Source organism: Pterocles gutturalis, unplaced genomic scaffold (genome assembly GCF_000699245.1).
Source record: "Pterocles gutturalis isolate BGI_N339 unplaced genomic scaffold, ASM69924v1 scaffold12325, whole genome shotgun sequence".
In the NCBI taxonomy this organism is placed as follows: domain Eukaryota; kingdom Metazoa; phylum Chordata; class Aves; order Pterocliformes; family Pteroclidae; genus Pterocles; species Pterocles gutturalis.
Window position 1 is genome coordinate 176,244 of NW_010143572.1, and position 22,634 is coordinate 198,877.

Below are 22,634 nucleotides of genomic sequence, written 5' to 3' on the forward strand. Positions count from 1 at the left end.
TCTTCTCGTCATCAGTCCCTGGTCTGGAAGCATCTTCATATATTATTTTATCAACTTTAAAAGTAATGATTCAGTCCTGCAGCCCTTCCTCCCATCAGTTTTATTTATTTAAGTGACTAAAGCTGCAATACCAGGCTCCTTAATTCTTATTTGCTTAGATAATGCAATTGCATATTGCAGAGTGCATGGAGAGAGACAGCAAACTAGGGAATCCTAATTTCTGTCAAAAAAATCACTTCCACGTGGCTACATGGCTGCTGCTGGCAAACTCAAATAGTTAAGGCATTTGAGCAAAACCGCTTCTTGTGCTCTTCTAGCCCGTGACAGAAACAGTGGTTGGGTTGGATCACAACTGTTTGTAGATTCATGGGGGTGGGGGGCAAGGCTCGGGCGCGGAGGGGGAGTGGTTTCCAGCCCAACCTCCTGCTCAGAGCAGGCACAGTGGGAACAGGCTGCCTGGAGCCTCACCCCACTGGTTTTGGGCATCTCCAAGGACAGAGATGTCATGCCCTCTCTGGGCAACCTGTTCCACGGTTTGGCCACCTCTACTGTAAAAATATTTTCCTTTCATGAAGCCAGAATTTGCCATGTTCCAACTCATGTCTGTTGCTTCTTCTCCAACACCTCATTTTGTCCCATTGTAGACTATTTCGTACAACATACAAACGCAACAGTTTCACTGAGCTCTGCTGAAGGACGCAATGGTGTGGGACCATTTAGTGTACGGGCATCGAAAAAGACCACCTTCTCACCTCCCACAGCACTACAGAAATGAGGAGGAAGGTCACACACACTAAAATCACACACCTAATCAGGCTTTGCACGGATTATGCTGAGCCAGAGCTGAGGAATCACCTATGCCAGAAGAACGCTGCCATACGAAAGCAACACCAGCATATAATTGAAATAATTTATTTACCACTAGAGCACCACAAAAACAGACATACAATGTGTTAAAATACAGAGTAATCGATCACCAGAGTACAACACAGCTGTCCTTTATGTTCCTTTTTTTTTTTTTCTCCTTTAAACCATGCCAACCATACAATTTTATTGATGCTAGACATAAAAAATGCTGTCCTACCCCACCCAGGTAAGTGCTAAGATTCCCTCTCAGCCCCAGTCAACCCCTCGGTCTGATCTTTCAAGGTGCTGAACACCTCCCACCAGTTCTCAAGGACTTTGCTCAGGCAGTGGCAGTTACCTTGTTGCGATAAGGCCTCTGGCACAAAGCCCGTGAGCTGTTGCAGACCCATCTATACATCTTTGAGGGGAATTTACATCAGACCTGAGCGGTGCTTAGGACTCGCATTACCCCACTCTGTAGAGGGAAATTTCACCCATGAGTTCTGCACATTGTAGGATCAGGCCTAACATCCTTGGAAATTAAAGGGAAATACATGCCTAATAAACAAAACACAACAAAAAAATTGTAGGAGCTTTATAATAGAGTATTTCAAACACTCTCAGTGCATTTTGAGGAAAAAAAAAAAGAGTAAAAAAAAAAAAAGTATTTGAACCTGGGGTAATGACTTCCAGAAATAAGGTTTTATACGTAAATTTAGAGAAGTACTCCAAACTCAAACCAAAATTTTCAGCTGTGTCCAGTGCATAGTGAGTATAGTTGGACAACAATACTACCTCCTATTCCACTTTCTCAAAGCTTCAAAACTGGTTTTGAGATGCATTCCCATAGCAGTGAATTGCAAAAATTGTTTTTAAGTTTTTTAAAATGTGTTCATCCATGTCTCCTTTCCTGTCCAACAAAAATACAGTCATACTGAACCTGATAAAACTAATTTTGCTGCCGTATACAACAAAATCCAGAGTATTTACTACCCTGAGGAGTTTCACTGAGTTCAGTGCATCTTCTCACTGGACTAAGTCTGGCTCAAGCAAGTGTTAGCAGGACAGATTTTTCACTTGTTCATCTTAACTCACTAAACAAATCAGAAGTCTAACATACCTCCTCCTCTGCGCTGAGTCAACGGGTGGGATTAGATCATCTGTGGGGCTACGTTTCCACCTAGGCAACAAGTACAGGCTCTACCGAAGTCCCGAGGAGCTGCGTGTGCAAGCCGCTGCGGTACTTCAGTTTTGCATCAGTGTTCTGCTGAAGCCAAGAAATTGCACTTCTTAAAACTAGAGCTGACAACATCAAGCTCAAGAGCGTCCTCCTGACACCGCTCGGGTCAATGACAGAAAATGTCCTTCTCATCCAAGTAGTGTGTTTCTAACACAGTTTTCCAGCTTTGCTGTGCAAAACCATTCATCATGTGAAATGAACTGAAGGCGCCTTCCTCTTTTTTTTTTTTTTTTTTTTTGTTTTAGGTTGGGGGTTTTTTAAAAAGAGATAATATGTATTTTTTTTTTTACTCCCCCTACAATATTTAAACATATGTAACAACAACAAAATCCTAGGAACCCCATGTTCCTTTTTCCTTATTATTTTCTTTAAAAGAAGCTTTAATGTGAACTCAATTGAAAAAAAAAAAAATTGGCAAACTCACAAAAATCAAGGGTCTGATCCTGCAAATCCTTACATAAACACCAACAGCCTAAAGGGGTCTGCTGTGCCGCTGCAGAAGTTAAAGGCAAACCTCTGTTACCTGCAGTAGGAGCAGCATCAGTCTCACAGACTAACTGCAGGGGCAAGTCCCCGCTGCATGCCAGGCTGACATATGGCCTCTGACCGCAAATCGATCCTGTTCATGACCGTTCGGGGCATTGCTGCGGCTGACGCTTCCTAACAGCCTTCTGCACAGTGGTGAATGTCATTCTCTGCAAGGGTTTGCCTCGCCTCATCCAGGCTGGGACATCTCTTCTTGCAACATCTCGCTCCCTGCCCATCTGTTTGAATGTAGATAGCCGAAAGGAAATAAAAAGGTCTAGGAATCCGAACCACATTGCGATTCAGGTGTTACAAATAGGGACAACAGAGGACAGAGAGGAGGGGAAGGGAAGGGAAGGGAAGAGAAGTGGGAGAGATCGCTTTAATCCATCCTTTTTATGAAACCAAAAAAACAAATGGAGTCAGGTAGCTTATGTCATAATGATGAACAATATACAAAGCACATGTATAGCAATTATTATAAAACATGTATTTGTAGTGCAAGTCAAAATATAGGGACTCTACTCATACTGGCCAGCTAGAGGGAAACACATGATTCTGAGTGATCAAAAAGAGCCCCAAATTCAAATTCAAACTCATGAGAGCTGACAGTATTACAGAGTACAAAAATATGGTGAAAATTTACACATTACACATAAAGTACTTAATTTTTTAATAGTTTACAAATAGAGATCTACAGATATGTTTCCAATTAAGCTGGCTTTTACTACCCACCTATTGTAATACTCTAGGTATAGTTACATACACCAAAAGAACAAAAAAATCCCATAGCATAGCTATACAGCAACATATTAAGGTCTGAAGATTAGACCAGTACATGTTAAATATTTCACTGGTTTACTAAACTGACATTTTAAATCATTTACAGTAAAAAAAAAAAAAAATCTTATAGACTTGTCTTTGAGACTGAAACAGAGTGTCCTTTATTAGTAAATTATTCAGTATTTAAAACAAGGGTTTGAGACCTTACAAGAAGCCTCTCTAGGCAGCTGGTATGAAAAAGAAAGTATTTTAAAAGCAGAGTTTCTCAATAATGTAATAACTGATTTCTATTTTAATCGAACTAAACTAACCATTACTTTTCTGATTCTTTTGAGTTTGTGTTCCTTTAGGCTTTATATGTATTTCTGGCAGCTTATTTGGTCTCCACTTTGTCCACATTGGCTGGTTTTCTTTTTTCCAATGGCGATAAGGAAATGTTCATTTGATAGTTTTTACACACAAATAAATAATGTACTGTTAACTCTACAACTAAGAGGAACGGGTAGGATGCCTATTGCGTAACAATACAGAGAGATCAAGTAAGGCACGGGACAGATACAGCAACTCCACTTCATGGGATTTTCCTGTTTTTTTCCTTTCACATAGTAACACTAACAAATTTCTTCCAGTGTTTATTTTCTAAAAGGTTTTTTTCTTTAACTTTGCTTCTTGTCTATCTCACACTATGTGTAGGTGAAATGTAGAATAAAGGCCTTCAATGTTTTGCTTCAGATGCCAGTTTAAAAAAAAAACCAAAACAAACTTTCAAACAGTTCAGACTAGTACCGCTTTTTCTTCTTTTTTTTTTCTTTTAACACTGATGAACCTGGGTTTTCATTTTTCTTTCTTTCCTTTTCACTCTCTCTTTTTTTCCTTGGTTATTTTTTTTTTAATACACACCCATCATGCTGTTTCTGGGGTATCCTTTAGCTGCACTTGCAAGACTTTACGATCATGTTGGACAGCTGTTCGATTTTGGGCGTTTTGCCAATGTAGTAGAGGATGGTGAGGGGTTCCAAATCCTGGGACACGCAGCACGGAGAGGCAGAAGCTTCTGGATTTATAGTGTTATACAAGCTGAGTACCTGGAAGGAGAAAGGAAAAAAGAGAGATTAAGACACCTACTTCTGCCTTCCTGCCACTGCAGAGCAGATTCCTTTCTGCATCGCTTCCTCCCACTGTGCCTGACAGAAAGCCCACTGAAAGCTGTATGAAGATTCCTGGATTTCAATTTTTTTTATGCTTCTGCAGTACAATCTGGTGTCACAAGCTGCCAGAGTTTCCTACAGTTTTATCCATACAGTCTTAAATGTGAAAACAGGTACATGCCTGGAGCCTGCCTTGAAAGCGTAGCCCTTTGAGCCAACATGCACATTGTATTGACATGGAAAGAAGAAACTAAAAGGTTTTTATCTGTGTCTTCAGATTGGCATTTGTTGCTACAGGATTTTGGCTTTACACGTACACCAAAAGGAGAAGAGAGCCCTTCAGAGTGTAAGCACCCCTCTGCTTTTCCTCTCTGGATACATTTGACTAAGTCTATTAATGCCATCCTGCAAGCACCAGGACTAGAGCTGCAGTTACTCCTGTTGAGACTGAGCTGCGGTGAAGTTAGCAGCACTGGTGCTTTATGTCCTGTTGTATTCATATGCATGGTTCTCTGCAAGGGAAGTATGCAGGGTTACCCGCTGATGATGCATAGGTATTTCTGAGGATGACATTAATGTGTTAGCCAAACACCAAGTGACCTTTTCCTAGAACTTCAACACAACATTTGCAGCTTAGAGAGACAGAAGATCTGTTCAGGACAGCAACACTACTTTATTAAGCAACTTCTGACTCCTTGGGCAACTATCCAAACCACATATTTGTGACCATGACAGTTATTCTTCCTCTTTCCTTTAAAAACAAATGCTGCTTTAAACTGTCTACGCTACAACTCCACACCAGCATGGAAACATGCTTACCTTATTTATACCTCTGCCTGCTGACACTGCTAATAGTACAATGCCCCAGACAGCGACAGCTACGAAGGTTACTACACCTGCGTCTGTAAGTTCAGAAGAACATACTACCACAACTTTACCAGCCAAAGGGAAAGCAAGCTGCCCCTTGGACATGAAGAGTCCTCCCTGCTGGCTGATGCTAATCTGGTATGTCAAGGGAAGCTTGAAAAAGGGGAGACGTCATTCTTAGTATGGACCTGAGGGTGAAATTCTTACTTTATGACAACTGTGATACAAATGTCTGCCTCTTGCATTTACTGTCTAGACATTCTTATTGACAGTTGAGAGAAATGAGTACTTCACAGCAGAATACAACTCATCCTAAGGCAGCTGGCTAAAATACCACATCTAATCCCTAAAATAAAAGGTCCCATCTCAGACAGCTATCAGTTCTTTGGCATCCCAGACACAGGGTTCCTCCTTTGCATAGAAATTTTCAAAGTATAAGAATCAATCCATCTTTTGAAGTAACAGAAGCACATCTGTCAGTACATTTTAATGAAATTCAGCATGGTAGTGTATCAGCAGCAGTGAAAAATGAAAAATGGCAGGTTGTAAGAGTAGGTGATACTCAGGTGGTATGGCTCAGCCCTTTTGTTACTCTGATAGTGACTCCCTCGGTGCCTTTGCTGACCAAACTCATTATACCACCTTCCACTCATGCTCTGTAATGAAAGGTTTCTTCCCAGGTAGCCTCCCAAAGCTACACCACACTCGTACTCACAAAGAGCATTTGATCCATCCATCCATATGTCATATCAATGAACACTTTAAAAAAAAATCTCTGGGCCAATACATTTCTACTCCATCAATACTAGCTTGATGCCATGTGCGAGTCCCTCTATAGGGCCATGTTTCATCTTCTGTAGTTACTGAGATAACAAATACAAGGTTTGGGTATTGGTGCTGATGTCAGTCCTAGAAACATTTCACCCTGCAGTTATAAAATAGAAGCTGAAAATTAGCAAAATCATTACTTACTCTGCTATGCTGAGTATCTGAGCTCCATAAATATGGGCAGGCTCCTGCACAGAAATTAGCATGATATCCTTTAGGTTCATGAATCCACTTCCAGCCAAGATCCCTCTTGAAGTCAATATAAAGTGGACGCAGACAGCAATTATCCTGCACGTTCCTGGGAAATAAAGTACAGACAAACACACCGCTCATAACAAAGACAACACAGGGAATAAAAATAAGCCAGTTGCCTGCTCCCTGAATGACGCTTTACAGGCAGGCAAGCCCAAGGCCCAGAAATTCACAACAAAATCACATCAATACCAGCTGATACTGTAACTGAAATCAGATGCTTAGACATGGCAGGACTTGGTTATACAGACAAAGCTAATGGCTTCTCTGGAGGACTAGTATTTTTCTCCAGGTCCTACTGAGTGACCTCTCTGAGTAGGTGAGCACAGTAGAGGTGATAATTTCGCTGTAATTATGGGGCTGATGGGTCTGGGAATCATCCCAGATGGAACTCAGCTTCTGCTTTCTACGGCCACAACCTTTCTCATCTCGCACTGTCTCTGCAGGATTGGAGACGGCTGGGCAGATACCTGCTGCACACAGACCCTGTTGGTCTGCGAATGAGGGTCCGTGCTCTGCGTTAAGTGCCAACCATAAAGAAACACGATATGCAACTGCATTACACCTCACAGGCTGCTACTACTATGTATGTATACGGAATATGGATGCATAGTTACCTAAAACAATAGGCAGCATCTAGAGCACGCTTCTTCCGCCGACTGGGCTGTTGCGACTCAAGTCTGTAGGAGGGTAATAACATTAGCAGAAGATGTGGGGTCTTCCCACTGTATTTTTTCCTATTGGACTTTAAAGCTTTCACATCACCACTGGAATATGTGTAGTCATCAATACCTTCAAAAAATACATTTTGGTGATAAACATTGTGTTGCTTTTTCTTCACAAATTAAATAAACCATCTCTTTAAAAAACTTCTCTCAGAAACTGGGCAATGATGGTGTCAGCTGAGCATGTTTACTGGGGAAGTGGGGGCAAATTTCAACCCAAGATCCCTAAGATTTTCACAGTTCTCATGTTACCTGTTGTATCAGCCCTCCCCACATTCACAGCCATTTAACGGCTTTTCAGTACATTTACCAGAACTGTTGAAATGAGTAACAGAAAAGATTACTTCAGTCACTGCGTCTGCACTGCTTAGTTTCAAATGCCCCAAGCAGTGATGCTTTTGTCACTTCAGTTATGGCAGTATTTCCATCTTTTAACAGCTATGTACCTTTTAAAACTTTGTAATGCCATTAAAGCTGCTCTGGATACTTCACCTGCATTTCTCACTGCTTACTTCCATCCTGTTAGTCTTCTCTATCACATTTACCTCTTTCTAATGCTCGTAAATACTGTCTCCTGTTGCCAGTTTATTTAAATCTGCTAATGTTCCCCAGAAAGTCAGTTATTCTAGCCCCTTCTTTTATATAGGCATGGCAAGGACATTCATCAAAATATTTCTTCTTGAAGTGGCAATCAATGACCTGACATTTTGCATTTTCTCTTGAAACACAAACTGCCTTACTAGCTTCTTATCATGGCAATGGCACAGGCAAAAGACTCAAGATATTAGCCTTTCCTAGGAGTCCAAACAGCTCATGTTATGCCAGTTGCTAAGACCCTTTTGAAAATTGACCTCCTGAACCAGGTAATGCTATCTAAAGAGAAAAAGATACACTTTTCTTTTTGTAACATTTGAGATTACAGTGACCAAATATCACACTAACAGTTTTTCAAATACACACAATGGCTTTCATCATATGTACAGTACATGTATTTACTTAGACAAAAAATTCCAATGCAGTGAAACAATTGTTAGAAAAACTTAATACTTGACAAGGAATACAGCCAAATCCTTGGAAAACAAATGAACCAAATCACGATATACTTTAAAAAATGAGAACTATATAAACAGAACTTGGGTTGATTCTAACATACCCATAGTTTTATATGTACTGGTGGACAGCAACTACAGCATGGTCAATTAAAGAACATTTCCCTTTTTGAAACTGAAACTTTAATGGCTTCAAAACACAAGGGAGCTTATGTGACCTTGATATATTTATATCACCTTGTCTGCTGTCCATAAGAAGCACATATATCCATAACCCTAACTGCACGCTGTTGTTTATTTTTCAATGCCCACTCAACCACTTTGGGGTTCTAGATCATGTTCTGGACCTCTTTGGGGTTCTAGATCACATTCTCGATCACTTTGGTGGTCTAGATCACTTTAGGGTTCTAGACTATGTTCTAGCCTGCTTGCTGCTTCAAGATCACTTTATTGTTCTAGATCACAGTCTAGATCGCTTTAGGGTTCTAGACTATGCTCTAGCCTAAAAATACTTTGTGTAACTAATACACAAATACCTTAGAATAAATTCTATGTGCCAGTGTAGATATACAGAGATAATCAATGTTAACTAATGTAGTTCTGTTGACTTCACCTGAGAATCAGCCTTCCACTGAGGGAAGTAGGAGCACACAGGCACACCACTGCTGTTTCTTCAACCCACAACACACTGGCAGTAAAACACTGTAGGACATTTCTACCAGTCGGGCACCTATTGTTCAGCTCTTCCCAAAGCAACTGATGCCACTGTTCAGAGTAATTTAAAATATTACTGATACGACTGGGGGGAAGAGAAGAAAAAAAAAAAAAAAAAAAAGTAGCTGGAGATATTTAGTGTGCCTGAAGAGCTAGAAGTAGGTGTGCAGGTACATACAAAGACTGGGATCTCCTGTACTCAGTGAGGACAAAGGAAAGTGCTTCTGTAAGCAAAGCAGCCAACTGTTGCCCTACCTATACTTTGGAAATTTGCCGCAATAAGCATTGTTTAACACTCATAAAACACACCATGTTCACACACATATCTACTGAAGCAGGTTATGTGCGTGTCAAATACCATCCTAATTCTGCTTTCCAGCAGTACCTTCTCTACCAAGCCTGAACCATTACAGTGCTAGGATGGACAGCAGTTAAAAGGTTTATTTTGAAAATATTCATCAAGTTTTCTCATGCCTATCAAACAGTGGATGGTCTACTGTGCAACAGTCCTCCCTACATCCAAAATTGTATGTATATCCAGTGTGCACGCTGCAAACTTTAATACAGATACTTAAGGACATCAAAGCTGCATGCACAAAATTAGATGGCTTATTCATGCCATCTGGTTTTAGAACCTTGTGCCTTCAATACCATTTCCTACCAGCTGAGAATCAAGATTCTCAAACGAGCAAGTTTTCAATCAGCTGAATGCCATGTAGAGAGGTTCTTTGTTTCCCTCCTCAATTAGTAAGTACCACAACATTTTAAAAAGCTTTTTTCTTTTGTTACCTGCAAATCTTGCTTCAAGCTCCTCACTTTTATTTGGGATGATATAATTATTGGAAGGCACGAAGGTGCAGCAAGGACAATGCAAGCTTATCTTAAATCCAAGGTTCCTGTCTGCAAAACACAAAAGTAAGCAGAGTTGGTTTTTACACACGGAATGACCCTGGAGCACTGCTGAGTTAATGGAGGAACAGTTAGAGCAAGAGCAAAGGCAAAGAGCACTTGTCACCTCTGTGATGGAGCCACTCATGTACAGCCTCAGTGACATCAAAAGACAACCATTCTCCTTCAGCTCTTGTTTTAACTACTTTGCTGTCAATGTAGCGCTGTCCTGGTGATGATAATTCTTTAGATTTTAGAACCTGCAAGAAACAACAAATATGACTGCCTACCGGTTAACAATTACCTGTTTTTTTATTAAAATGGACCACCAACATTATAAAATAGCAGAAGAAACTATTACAGCACAAGCCTCTATGCAGCAGATACTCATTCAGGCATGTTTTCAGAAAGAATTTTCTTAGGCTGCATGAGGAGAGGCAGGTGATATAAAAACACCCTAATGAAATCAGCTTATTCTCCCAAGCAAAACATAGAACCATAGAGTCATAGAATGGTTTGGGTTGGAAGGCACTTTAAAGATCATCTAGCTCCACCCCTCCTGCCATGGGCAGGGACACCTCCCACTAGATCAGGTTGCTCAAAGCCTCATCCAGCCTGGCCTTGAACATGCCATCACATATTCCTTCCTGAGAGGAATCACACAGAAAGACTGCCCGGAAAACTTGTGCTGCAACACAAGTGGTCAAGAGATCATAGTAACCGGAACATCAAAAGAGGCTGCTGTACCTTCTTCAGTAATATTTATTTAGTTAGAGCATTATATCAGATGCTAAAGTAAAGCCTGTACGATGTATTCTGTACACTGAAGATATCATATTGCTCACCCCAAACTAATCTGTAGGGTATTGCCTTACTCATGCTTCCAGCCTTCCCTCTGACTTCAGATACTAGTCACACATCAAAAAGAAAAAAAATTATTGTCCATCAAAGTAACCTGGGGGCATGCAGAGACAGCCTGGTGTGAAACAGGGCCACACATGGATTTGTGCAACAGGCAAAGCTGCTTCCATCTAAACTTTAATGCCAGCTGTATTTGTATTTGTGTCAAAAGTTTCAGCAAAGCTTGCTACTGAGCACGCAATAAAAAACACCTGTACAAAAGAAACCCAGCTCCTCTGCTTCAAGAAACATCACTGCATGCCTAGAATTTCCAGTGCCCACAGTCTTTCTCCTGTATAAACAATTCAGCAAGTGCCTTCCCACATACAAGGATAGTGAGCTAGTATTTATTATTCAGGATTAATACAACTGGACTTTTGGCTGCTAACAGGCTTCTGGTTTCACGGTTATTACTATGTTGATAGTTTTGCAATGCAGGAAGCTGGAATGCCATGCAACATTAAGTCAACACCGATCAAGATACCACACGATAACATCACTTTGTAACTTTTGGCATGCCAGCTGTGTGACTTCGTATATTGTTTTGGGTTCTTCTTCTCTTTAACCATCCAAGTCCATCTCCAAACGAATAAGAGACAATGTCTCATTGTTTCCTCCTATTTTCTCAGCCCAGACCAACTTGACATCTAGCAAATGCTGCTGGAATAGAACAATGGCGAAACTGCGTAATACATGTAAAGAAAAATATTTCAAAAGAGGTGTGAAATTATGTCATCATGATAAAATTGGGCTTTTCATAATTAAGCAGAAAAGCAGGCTCGAAAAGGACAGATTCTGTCCAACATGTAGAGTCTCCCTGTTTATTTCAAGGGAGTGCTGAACCTCTCCAAGGCCAACAGCGCAGCTCCCACAATAACATTTGTCTTATGAGAAGAACGGCAGCATGACAATCACTTTGCCTTCTTTCTTATCAACACATTTAGCAAAAAGACATGAGAAGATATTGGTCCAAGTCCAGAAGACTACAGAGTGCCCCTAGTAGGCAATGCTGAGTTCTCCAGTAGACACCGAAGGCACTCAAACATTGAACACTGGGATTCCTTTTTATGTTCAAAGTGTTTGAACAACTGTTTACAGAGAGTCTGGCAGCAGCAAGGGGACTACCATTGCTCAGAAGTGCCAGAGGGATGAGAGAATCTGTAACCAATGCTGGGAAAGTCCCAGAGAAGTACAAATATAATTTTGCCTTCCCTTTGGTCTTTATCAGGTCAACTCAAGTGTTTCTGAGGATGTAATGCAGCTGTCATTCTGCAAAGACGTGTTGGGGAGAGGGGGTGTGTGAGGCGAATGGGACACAAGAACTTGGCTCACTTCTCTTCCTTTCTGCACAGTCATATCCTTCCAAAGACTCCAGAAACTGCATACCTCACTTTTGGCAGTAATGTAAGGATCTAAAAGTAAGTAATGTGCCAAAAGCAATCTCCCAATGTTAACTATAATTGGTCTTAGATATGTTCTGAAGACTCAGCTGTGCCTTGGTACACAAAATAAAATGTCTTTACCCCAATCCCACTGCTATCAAAAGACAAAGTTGAGGGCTGTCACTGTGTAGCTGGCATGAAAGGCATTTGTAAAAATACAAGAAATCATCACTGCACGTATCCTATAGTACAAAGAACATCCACCCTCAATGGTGAACCGTATGTCAAGAAAAGTGTTTGCAGATTTCAAAACTGTAGGACACTGTGGGACAGGATGGACACTGTAGATTAGATATTATCCACACTACAGTATCTACAGTACCTGAAAATAAGGCTTCTCTCTATGTTGTTTATGCTGCATGCTCAGGAAGAAAACTATGAAGAATATGCTAAAAAGTCACAAAGTATGGCATAATTTCCACAACTGACATCATGGGTTAAACAGGCAGTAGTGGTTCTCAAGCAAAAGGCTTTTAAGTGTGAGGAGTGCCATGCTTAGTGAAATTAGCACGTCTGCTTCAACCTCCTTTTCGTGCGCTAAGTATCTTTATAGTGTTAGGGTGATGCATGATCTCAACGATCTCATTGCTTGTAAGCAAGAATGATCTTAGAGACTTGCCATTTCCATTTTTCCCTTCTTTTTCTATTACACTGTTGCGAGAGTGGAAAGCTAATGGATGATAAAATCCTAGGCTGGATCCTCAGAGTCTATTTCCTCCCACGAAATAACCTGATCTTCACTTCTTTTCCTACATTGAATTTTTTGTTTCCATCCACACTGAAGCAATTGCACTCTACTTGGTGGCAAAGTGGTCTCTTTGTAGGAACCTATCAGAAATTTGTTACAGTTACAATATGTTCTTCAAATGAGTCTTCCAGAAATCATTACATGAGATAAGCATTTCATTTGCCATTTTCCCCCTTTGGGTTGCTTCTTTATACTTTGCACTGCATTTCTGGTCTTACCTTCCCTATCGGCAACACACCTTCTTCCTCCAGTATACCCTCCAGCCTGTATTCCCACTGAAAAACTTCTCCTTCAGTATTTCCTATACTTACTTCCTACTAGGTCAGTTAGTTTAGTTGCAAAAAAGAAGTAAAGGCTTTTCTGTGCCTTGCAGCTTTTGTGCTTGAAAGCATGTCTACTTCTTCCAACTATACTGAATGGTCTTAAAAGAGATATTAACCTTTACCTATAAACATTTCCTTGTCTATAAACACTGCTTTGCCTTTATGCTGAGCCCATCACAACCACATCAAACGCTGTTATCAGAAATGTTACTGCACAACTTGTATCTGCAGGAACTAAATGCCTTTGTGCAAAAGAGTCTTTAGTGCACTAAAAATATTAACGGAAGACAAGGGGAAAAAAAAAAAACCCACAGGAAAGAAGGAAGATTGGGTTAAACTTTCCCTCTAATCCTTTTTCATCTCCTTCTGGCACCTTGTCCAGACACTCCCTCTTAAAGAGGCAGAGTTTGACATGTCTGCAGGTCATGATGTGGATGGCTAGGGCTTTTGGGGTGGGGAGTACTGCGCATCACCACCTGCATGTAGAGATGACAGCTTCAATCACTTGCATGAATAGGAGACAGAGTTTCCACACACACAACTTCACCCCGCTCACTTACAAGGGCCACATTTAAATACCTGCATGGACAAGTAGCTGACGATGCACAACAACTGCACACGTGCAGGTGTGAACATGCACACCTTCACACATGCGTGAGCGAAAGCTCAGAATCAACAAACTCAAAATTTGGGTTGTGCAAAATCTTCTAAACATGGAGATGCTCTTCCAGGTATATCTGTTTATTTGGTCTCGCTTTCAACAGAGTGAAAATGCAGTGCTGCCTTTTCTAATAAGGGATTGAGCTGGAAACATATGCATATGATCGTATTATGGGGGAATGAGCTGAATAAGTAGAAGTGTTACCAAAAAAGTTATGCATCAGACTTCTAGCCCAGTATGCAGAGTAATTTTAATTCACAGAACCACAGAATGCAGTAGCAATTCTCTAAATTCTTGTTTTTGTCTACCCTCTCTTTGTACGGGATTCCTCCCTTTCACAGGAAGGCAAATAGTTGGCCAAAACACTTGCTAATCTCTTCTTGACCAAGTATCTTGTACACTTAAGCCCTGCCTTCTAGCTATCTTTTTTCTACGGGCACTGCTAAACTTCCCCTCAGCAATTTTTTTTTCTATTCTGACCCTTCTTAAAAACATATGGGGAAAAAATTATCCTACAAATACCCATGAAGGATCTCTAGATATCATATACATGGCAGCTACCACCAGCAGATTAAGGCAAAACAAACATGTGGATATAAGAATAATGCAATTAATAGTAGAAAAGGGCTCATGAAGCAGCCAGATACAAACAAAGCACTGGTCTTGCTCGGACAGCTATACGGGTTTAGGAAGCCCGTTTGGGGATCTCGGTGATGCCAGCACTCAACATGCCACCCTCATCAGGCCTGCCACATTTCTGGTGTTTCATAAATCCTGTTGAAATCTGCTCTTCACTGGTTCTGCAATGGTGTTCTGCTCAGCCTTCAGGGGGAGACCCTCTGTTCTGCTGGCAGAGATTTGTCTGTGCTCCTCCTCCTCCATTAGAAGAGGCTGGACAATGATGCTATCTTGGAAGCATCCCAAATCATCATGACCAGGGCATTCAGTGGTGAAAAGCTTTAGTTTTGTCACTAACTGGTTTCATAAGAATGACAAGCGAGTTTCCAGAAAATACTGATCTCTAGATTGCCTCTGCCATCTGCTATGCTTATTTTTCAGAACAACTGGAGAGCATTAAGTGATATATTTTTTTAACATCTAAGTATCAAGTAGATGAAATCTTTATTAAAATATTGGAGGATGAAGCTGTTTATTTATATGCACACATGTTTATACTCTCAAATAACTATCACACAGTTCTGAGCATAGAAATAACGACAGGGATTGTCTTAGTCTGTATTTTATAAACTGTAAAGTACACTGAGAACACTATATAATTCATTATAACAAACCAGAATGTTTGCAAAATTAGCAGAAACGTAGCTTCTTTAAAAATGAGACACATCAGAGGCTGATATAAGCAGAACAGCAGCATTTGGCGTCAGTGTAATTATACTGGTTCCAAAACAAAACCAAAAAACCTCCAAAACCCAAGACTCTGTTAATAGAAACATAATTATTTTGCTCAAATTTTCCTTTGTCTACTCCCCTTCTCATATATATAGGCAGCTAAAGCAGGGGATAACTGAATAAACACATTACTGTATGTATTCTAGACAATAACCACTGAGAGCAGACACAAGACAGCCCGTCTTCATGACTCATTACACACATAAAAGGAAAAAAATTTACAGAAAGACACACTGGTTCTTTCAAATAACTAGAGCTCCAGACCAGCAACTTGCTTAGTTTATTTCAGATTTGATGGTCTGTCCAATAACTACTTCTAGTCTCCTATAGTTACCACAACAGATGTAGAAGAATAGGAAAATTACAATTAAGTGCAATTTACAGTGGAATAGTTTTGGCTAATAAATTCATCACCTCCCCAGTAAGCAAACAAACAAACAAAAAACCAAATGTGGTTCAGCGGTGATGATACACAGGCTGATGCATCAATGACATATATCTGCTGCAGCCAAGAAAACCCTGAGCACACATCGAAGGCCAAGCTTTAGCAACAACAAGGGCATTTTACAGCCGAGTTTGAGAATTACTGTCACCAACTGATAGGAAATATTTTTGGCGACTTAGTTTCTTGAAATAAGTTGAACTTTTGAAACATAATAACAATATCATATAGCCGCTTCAAAATATTTATCCTGTCTGCTGCATTGCCCTGGAACTCGGGATGGCCACTGCTGTCAGCCAGCGTGGGTTCTGCAGTCACTGAATAGCAGTAAACATAGCATTATCGTGTAAAAACCTGCTATTAATCTGTTTTTCCTCTCCATTCATTCTAGACTGCCTGATCTCCTCCCTCCAGATGCTGTTGGCTCCCTGATAACTTCCTTCCTTCCCTTCTCTTCTCTGTCATTTCAGACTCCTGTGATGTTCTTGTGTATTACAACATCTTGGCAGGCTCACTAATCTTTCTCTTACTTATCAGTCATTATCCATGGTTTCCATTGGAACTTCAAGAGCCTTTTAAAATAATGGAAATAACCTGACATGTACTTGTAAGCTCAAAGTAAATAAGCCCAAACAATGAGATCCAGTGGTAAATGATGTGCTAATGCTGGTTAACATCAGAGCAGAGACACGTTCAGCTATGCACATCATCATGGCTGAAAACTGCCGTTTAGGTTCTGAACTAGAAGAAACCTGCAAGGGATTCCAGCCTAACCCTCTGCAGTGGAATAACCAGATTCCCAAGGTCTGCATACGCAGCTGCTTGTGGTTTCCAAATTCTTACATACTATTCACCCTACTGAAAGATTCACTCGCTCCCTGGTTCCAGATTTCAAAGGTCTCCTCAGACAGCTCTCAGGGACTTCATCCAGCCCTTTTTGAAGCTTAAAGTTAAAAAATGACCATGCTAATTCTCAGTCTTTTCTCACTCCCTGGTTGAGTTTGAGGTCTTTGATCCTATCTTGGACACAAGGATAAGCAAACCCTCAATTCTGTTACAAACCTCTCCAATTTCTTACTCACTATATGTGGAAACATATGTTGTAAAGCACAAAGCCTCCATATGGCACCTTTTGCCAGATAAATGGGACTCTACTGGCTATCAAAATCTTAGCTTCTTCTTATCACCGCTAGTGCAAGAGACTGTGTATTTCTTAAAAAAATTCTCAGTGTGAATTTTCAAACTCTTCTTGTAACCACTTCTGCAAAAGAGTTATTCAGACTCTGCCTTCAGTGCTATGGAGTTCAAAGGGCTTTACAGCCCCCCTGCTTATCAATGGAAGCCTTTCCATTACTTGCAAAGGTCTCTGAATTAGGCTCAAGCCGAAGGCAGAATCTTTAGAGACCAGTATATGAGATGCAGAGTTCCTGCCAAAATACAAAGGTATAGAGCACTTGCCAAAGTTTAAAAAAACCCCATAGCTCTCTGATCCATCTGCTCAGAACTTGCCAGACACGTTCTTCATGCAAACTTGCAAATAAAAAGAACATATTGCACACATAACCCAACCCCTTTTACATCTCGATGGGCTACAGCTGCAGTAGGATTCTCTTACAGTGCTGGCTGCGGTTGCTTAAAGGTAAAAGAAGGTGAAGTGTGAGGAGGGTAAAGAGATGAGCAGCTAGAGCGGGTCAAGGAGGGAGGGAAAGTAAAGTATGTCATGGAATCACTGGGACTGACTCACTGTATCTCCCTATGCTGAGGGGATGAGCTCCGGCAAGAGAATGGATCCTGAGAAAGGATTTCGTCTGCATTTGTTCCCCAAGCTGAAGATACATGTGCAGTGTAAGCTGGAGATACAGCCCCCAGGCCATTCAGTCTGATTTATGCTTAAGCAGGCAGGAAGACTCTGCATTGTATAAGCAATAAACAAGAATTGAGGGTCTGGGGTCCTTCTCCTGGAAGATTCTGAAATATTGAGTGCAATTTCCTGCCGTCCAGGAGATTTTAAGATAGCTCCAAAGAAAGATTTTATATAAAATGAAGAAAAACAAAAAAATCCTGTAAACTTATCTAGCATTTAGTTTTAACTTGCCAGAGGCACATTATGTTTTATTAAAATATCAACAAAGAGGAGCCAAAGTCAACAAAAACAGAGTGGGTTCTCCTCTCTTCTAGCCAAATCCCCTAGATCGTGCAGGGTACACTTGTGTTCATCTCCCCTTTAAGCACAGGCCTCCCAAGCCCTTCCTATTCCTTGGTCCTGTCCGTGACAGCCATATCTCGTGCATTTTATGGCAACATTTTGGCATACTACTTTCTTTGCTATCTGAATATTTGGCCCTACCGCTTCTTCTAAGATCCTGTCTTCTTCCACAAGTCACTCCTCTTTCTTTCCTTCCTCTTGCTTGCGTTGTTCTCCAAAAGTCACGATTTTCCTTGTGGTTTTCTCTTCCCACCACCTACAGGCTTCCACCCAAACCACTCCTGTCCTCCTCCATTTTCCTTCGTCTATTCTTCTTTATATAGGCTTCTCTCCAACAATGCTTCACTTCGGTTCCTACACATCTCCAAAACATTCCCTTCCCCTCCAACAGGCTTCCTAGCGCAAGGCCAGCAAGACAACCTGATGTCCCAGTAACTACCATGCTGAGGTGCTTCATTAAAACTTGTTCATGTCTCAGTGTAACACGGGCTTGGCTACCCCACCAGACTGCAGCGCAAAGAGCAGGAACTCAAATCCAGTGGCTGGTTTCTGACCTATGTCCTGCAATCCTACACTGCCCATAATGTACAGGAACCACAAACAGCAATAAATCTGTCTATCAGCTCAGTGCCCCACATTTACATCCACAGTAGCGTCGAGCAGGGAGTACATGCTGGCTCGTGCCAGTAGCTAATGGTGATATTATATACTTCTTCAAGTTGCCTTCAATAACTGCTCTGTTCCTGGCAAGACAGGGCTGCATCTGAGATAAGCTCTCAAATCGCAGTGAATATGACGCAGTGATAAATACTTCCCTTCACCCACGCTCATAGATTATTTGCCAAAGATACTTTATACATAGTCTCCAACGCACTGACTTTTTTTTTTTTTGTAGGGGATACAGTATTCACTTTATACATAGTCTCCAACACACTGACTTTTTTTTTTTTTTGTAGGGGATACAGTATTTGGAATTAAAAAAAAAAAAAAGGCATTCTGGAAGAAGAAGAAAGCAGCAATTTGACTGAAGTATACAGCAAATTAACTTCCTCTGGTCCTGAGCTGTTGCTGAAGGGGCAGGGAAGGAGGAGGAGGTTGGTAGAGTAGAAAGCTATTAGGTCCACACTTTCTGCTGGGTTTGGCACTTCAAAGTGCACCAATGTTTGCCATTTAACATAACCTTGTAACCTTTCAGATCGCAAGAGCCTGGTTTCAGGACAGCAATACATTGTGCGATCCAAATAAACTACTTTAGATGTGGGTCACAGTGACAGCAGTCAATTAAAATCAAATGCCCCAGGTGATATCTGTAATACAGACATCCTGCGCCAGCTCGCAGCCACAAATCCTGCTTCCTGGTGTGCTCTTCTGTGGCATTAGAGACGGCACTTTTTGTCAAGAAAAGAGAGCGAGGCCCCTCTGCTCCTGATTATACGGAGATCAGTCTGGAGTAGCTCTGCTGCAGTCAGTGTAAATTGCTTCAGATTTGCACCGTGGAGATTTGGCCCAAACCTATAGTTAAATGTATTCCCTAACTGAAAAACAAGACAAAACACTGTCTGAATTGGAAGTATTTGAATAACCGACTGTGGTTTAAATTTAAATCTGACTCATAATGGGGTAATATGTTCCACAGCATCTTCCTCCTCATACCTCCAAGCAGGAAGAGAGGCCCTCAAAGAAATGGGGGTTTCCACTGTCTGGAGGGCAGATGGTTCTTCCTAGACCCCAAGCAAGCTCCACAGGAGCCCCCAGCGTGGACCAGGCTCTCCCTGACATGCCAAGACCAAAGGTCTGCCCCTGCTTCTTTCAAATTCTTCATCACAATTTGATGTTCCCCCTGGACTTTAACCTGGCGCTGTTTGTTTGCTCCAGCCCTGTGCTCTGATACATCCCATGGTTCGTCCCTCCGCCATCCACAGCCTCTCAGGTACCCACACCCACCGCAGCCTTGGACAACAACGAGGATAAAAAACAGCGCTTCGGCTGCATTTTTTGTGATGCTTTATGATGTGTTAACAAAACATGGCACCACTTCCATAGGAAGTAATTATTACTTGTTATTGTTTGACCGTCTGTACATAATAAAAATACCTTAAAAACAATACCACAATGCTCGCTGAACGACGGCTTTCTGCCCTGCGAGAGTTTCCACTCATCCAGCTTTGCAGTGGTGCCTATTTATTTTTTGGAATGCTTATTCATAAAAGACAAGCTTTTTTTTTTCAAGGGTGCAGGGACTTTATTCATAAATACAGAAGCACCTTAATAAAAGAAAGATGTGACGAAGTCTTCAAAGCAGGCAAGAAAACTGATGAACAAAGACATTCCCATAACAACTGAGCTTTATCTGATCAAATTCCAATAAAGCCTGCATTTGGCATAAATCTTTAAAAACATAGCAAAGGCCACTGGAGGATGCTAAAACTTGTTTATTTAATATTATTCCTCCTCCCTCCCCGAAAAGTACTTTATCCTCTTAATATTTTCTGAAGTCTCAGTGCACGTTGAGAAGATGGGAGATGCACAGGAGAGCGCTCACTGCATCTGAGGTCACAGCGCTTCCTTCCTTCCTTCGGCTTCCCACTCTCCAATGTGCTGGTGACCAGCAGCGCCACCAGCAGATTAACCCTCACTTTCGGGCAGAAGTAAGAACAGAAAATATAGTGCCTTTAAAGAATTTAATTCTCTGTGGTTTCACTTAACCAGAGCCAAGAAGAGACGGCCTTATAAAAGAAACTTAATTCCTACTTCTATGAGTTTTATTATTTTTCATCCTAAGACTACTTAATACGTAGCACTGCGCTTCCCATCTGCACAGGAACACACACATGTGGCTGGCTAATCCTTAAATACCAAGAGAAGTATTCTGGGTGAAAACAGACATTAAAGAAACTGTTTCTGCTCTCAGGGATTACCACTCGCCCACTGGCTTCCACGATGCATCCAGGGCACCTCCACAAGAATTAATCTCCAGGACCTACTGCCCAGAGAAACCTAGGAGGCAACAGACCTGGCAAACAGATCCACAACCACTCACCCCCAGCATAAATATGACAGAGTGCTCTCTGCTCCAACCCTGCCTCCGAGGTGGGAACAGGGTCCTGCTGCTGCTGGACCAGGAGCTGGGAGCAAGGGGCCACGGCCCCAGCTCGCCACGCCAAGCAGCCCCAGTCTGCCTTCCCGGAGTCAGTGCAAACAAGGGCTGCAGGAAAACACAAAGTCCTTTTCTGATGTGGTTTGGAAAAGGGAGCCAAATATAGCCTGAGGAAAGCTTAGCTGAAAAGGTGCAGTCTTGCTTTTCTTTTTCATTTTAAGGGGTAGATCTGTAAGGTCAGAGGACCACACAAAGAAAGAATCAGGAGGAGAAACAAAATATTTATATTCTGCTTGCTTATTTTTTCCATTTACCCTGCACATCTGTCTCTAGCTGTTCCTAAAATAGTCCTTCAGAGTAATATGGTCCCTTCTGCACCAGTGGTATATATACTACTACTAAACTGCCACTGGACTAAACCAGAGAGCTCCTGGAGAGCAGTTAGGAGACTTGCATGTGTTCAGGGATGGTCACTTTCCCAGGGAACCACAAAAAGAGAGCTCTGACTCTCTCCAGAAGACTTCTGCCCCCCTCTTCCTGCTTGACTGAGAAAGAAGAGGGGACACAGGAATAACCGTTCCCTGAAACTGCAGGTATGAGAGGAATTTCAAAAACCCTCATCAAGAAAATCTCAACAAAGCAAAACACTAGGCAATCTGAAACTGGGTGGGAGGAAAAAAAAAAAATCCCTAATAATTAAATGTTGCTTATGCAAGATGAAAACCCACATTGTTCCTTCTGGGCACAACAGCCCTGGCAAGCCCAGCATGTATCTCACAAGACAGGAAGCAGTGCCTATGCAGAGAGGAGGAGTGGCAGGTGTACATGCCAACCCCACCAGCAATCTCCTCTGCAAGGCTCGCCCTCCATGCATGGCTTTTCATGCTGGAAGCCAAGATACCCGAGTAAGTCTTCAGCCCTTACTGCCTCTCCCACTTCCACTGAAATGAGCATCTTCCTCATTCTCCCTTTTTACGTCCCACGTTTGTACCTTCCTCCACTGCTAGACACCCCTATCTGCACTATCAATCTATCATTACACAGCCCTGAAGCTCCTCTAGCTTCACTGTGGCACCAACGCCTCCTACCCACCCTTCCTCACCATCAGCTCCTCAGGTTTTCTTCTTTCTAATCTCTAAAATTTATATATTAAGTTCTAGGATGCTTTCTATAACACTGTCCTACAACACATCATAGAATATCTCAAGTTGGAATCGGATCATGGGTCCCTCCTCTTCAATTTCTCCCTGCGTTTGCTTTTCCTGTTAAGAACTGTACACTAACCTCATGCACTGTGAAGAACAGATGCAGCAATATTTAGGGACTCTGATGCTCCTGCAGTAGAGCTGCTGGCAAGGAACCCATTCAGTTCAGACCTAAGATAATGCCTCGATACAAAGTTTTGGGGAGAGCTGCATACAAGATTGCAAGAAATAAATACGACCAATGGGGGGAAAAAACAACCAGCAGAAGAAGGCTACAGGAGCTCTTAAGAACTAAAGTAGAGAGAGGAACTAAGGCAGCTTTTATCATTTTAATA

At 41.6% G+C, this 22,634-nt stretch overlaps 1 protein-coding gene across 1 annotated transcript in view; it reads right to left on the bottom strand.

Annotated features, from left to right (window-relative positions):
* Positions 1 to 2,964: 2,964 nt before the first annotated feature.
* Positions 2,965 to 22,634, bottom strand: part of TGFB2 (transforming growth factor, beta 2) — a 61,304-nt gene continuing 41,634 nt past the window's right edge. The window contains exons 3-7 of the mRNA XM_010084796.1: positions 9,993 to 10,125; positions 9,767 to 9,877; positions 7,107 to 7,281; positions 6,382 to 6,535; positions 2,965 to 4,479 (exon numbers count right to left, since the gene is read on the bottom strand). Coding sequence (XP_010083098.1) covers positions 4,321 to 4,479; positions 6,382 to 6,535; positions 7,107 to 7,281; positions 9,767 to 9,877; positions 9,993 to 10,125 — 732 coding nt within the window. The 3' untranslated portion in view covers positions 2,965 to 4,320. The remainder of the gene's footprint in view (positions 4,480 to 6,381; positions 6,536 to 7,106; positions 7,282 to 9,766; positions 9,878 to 9,992; positions 10,126 to 22,634) is intronic.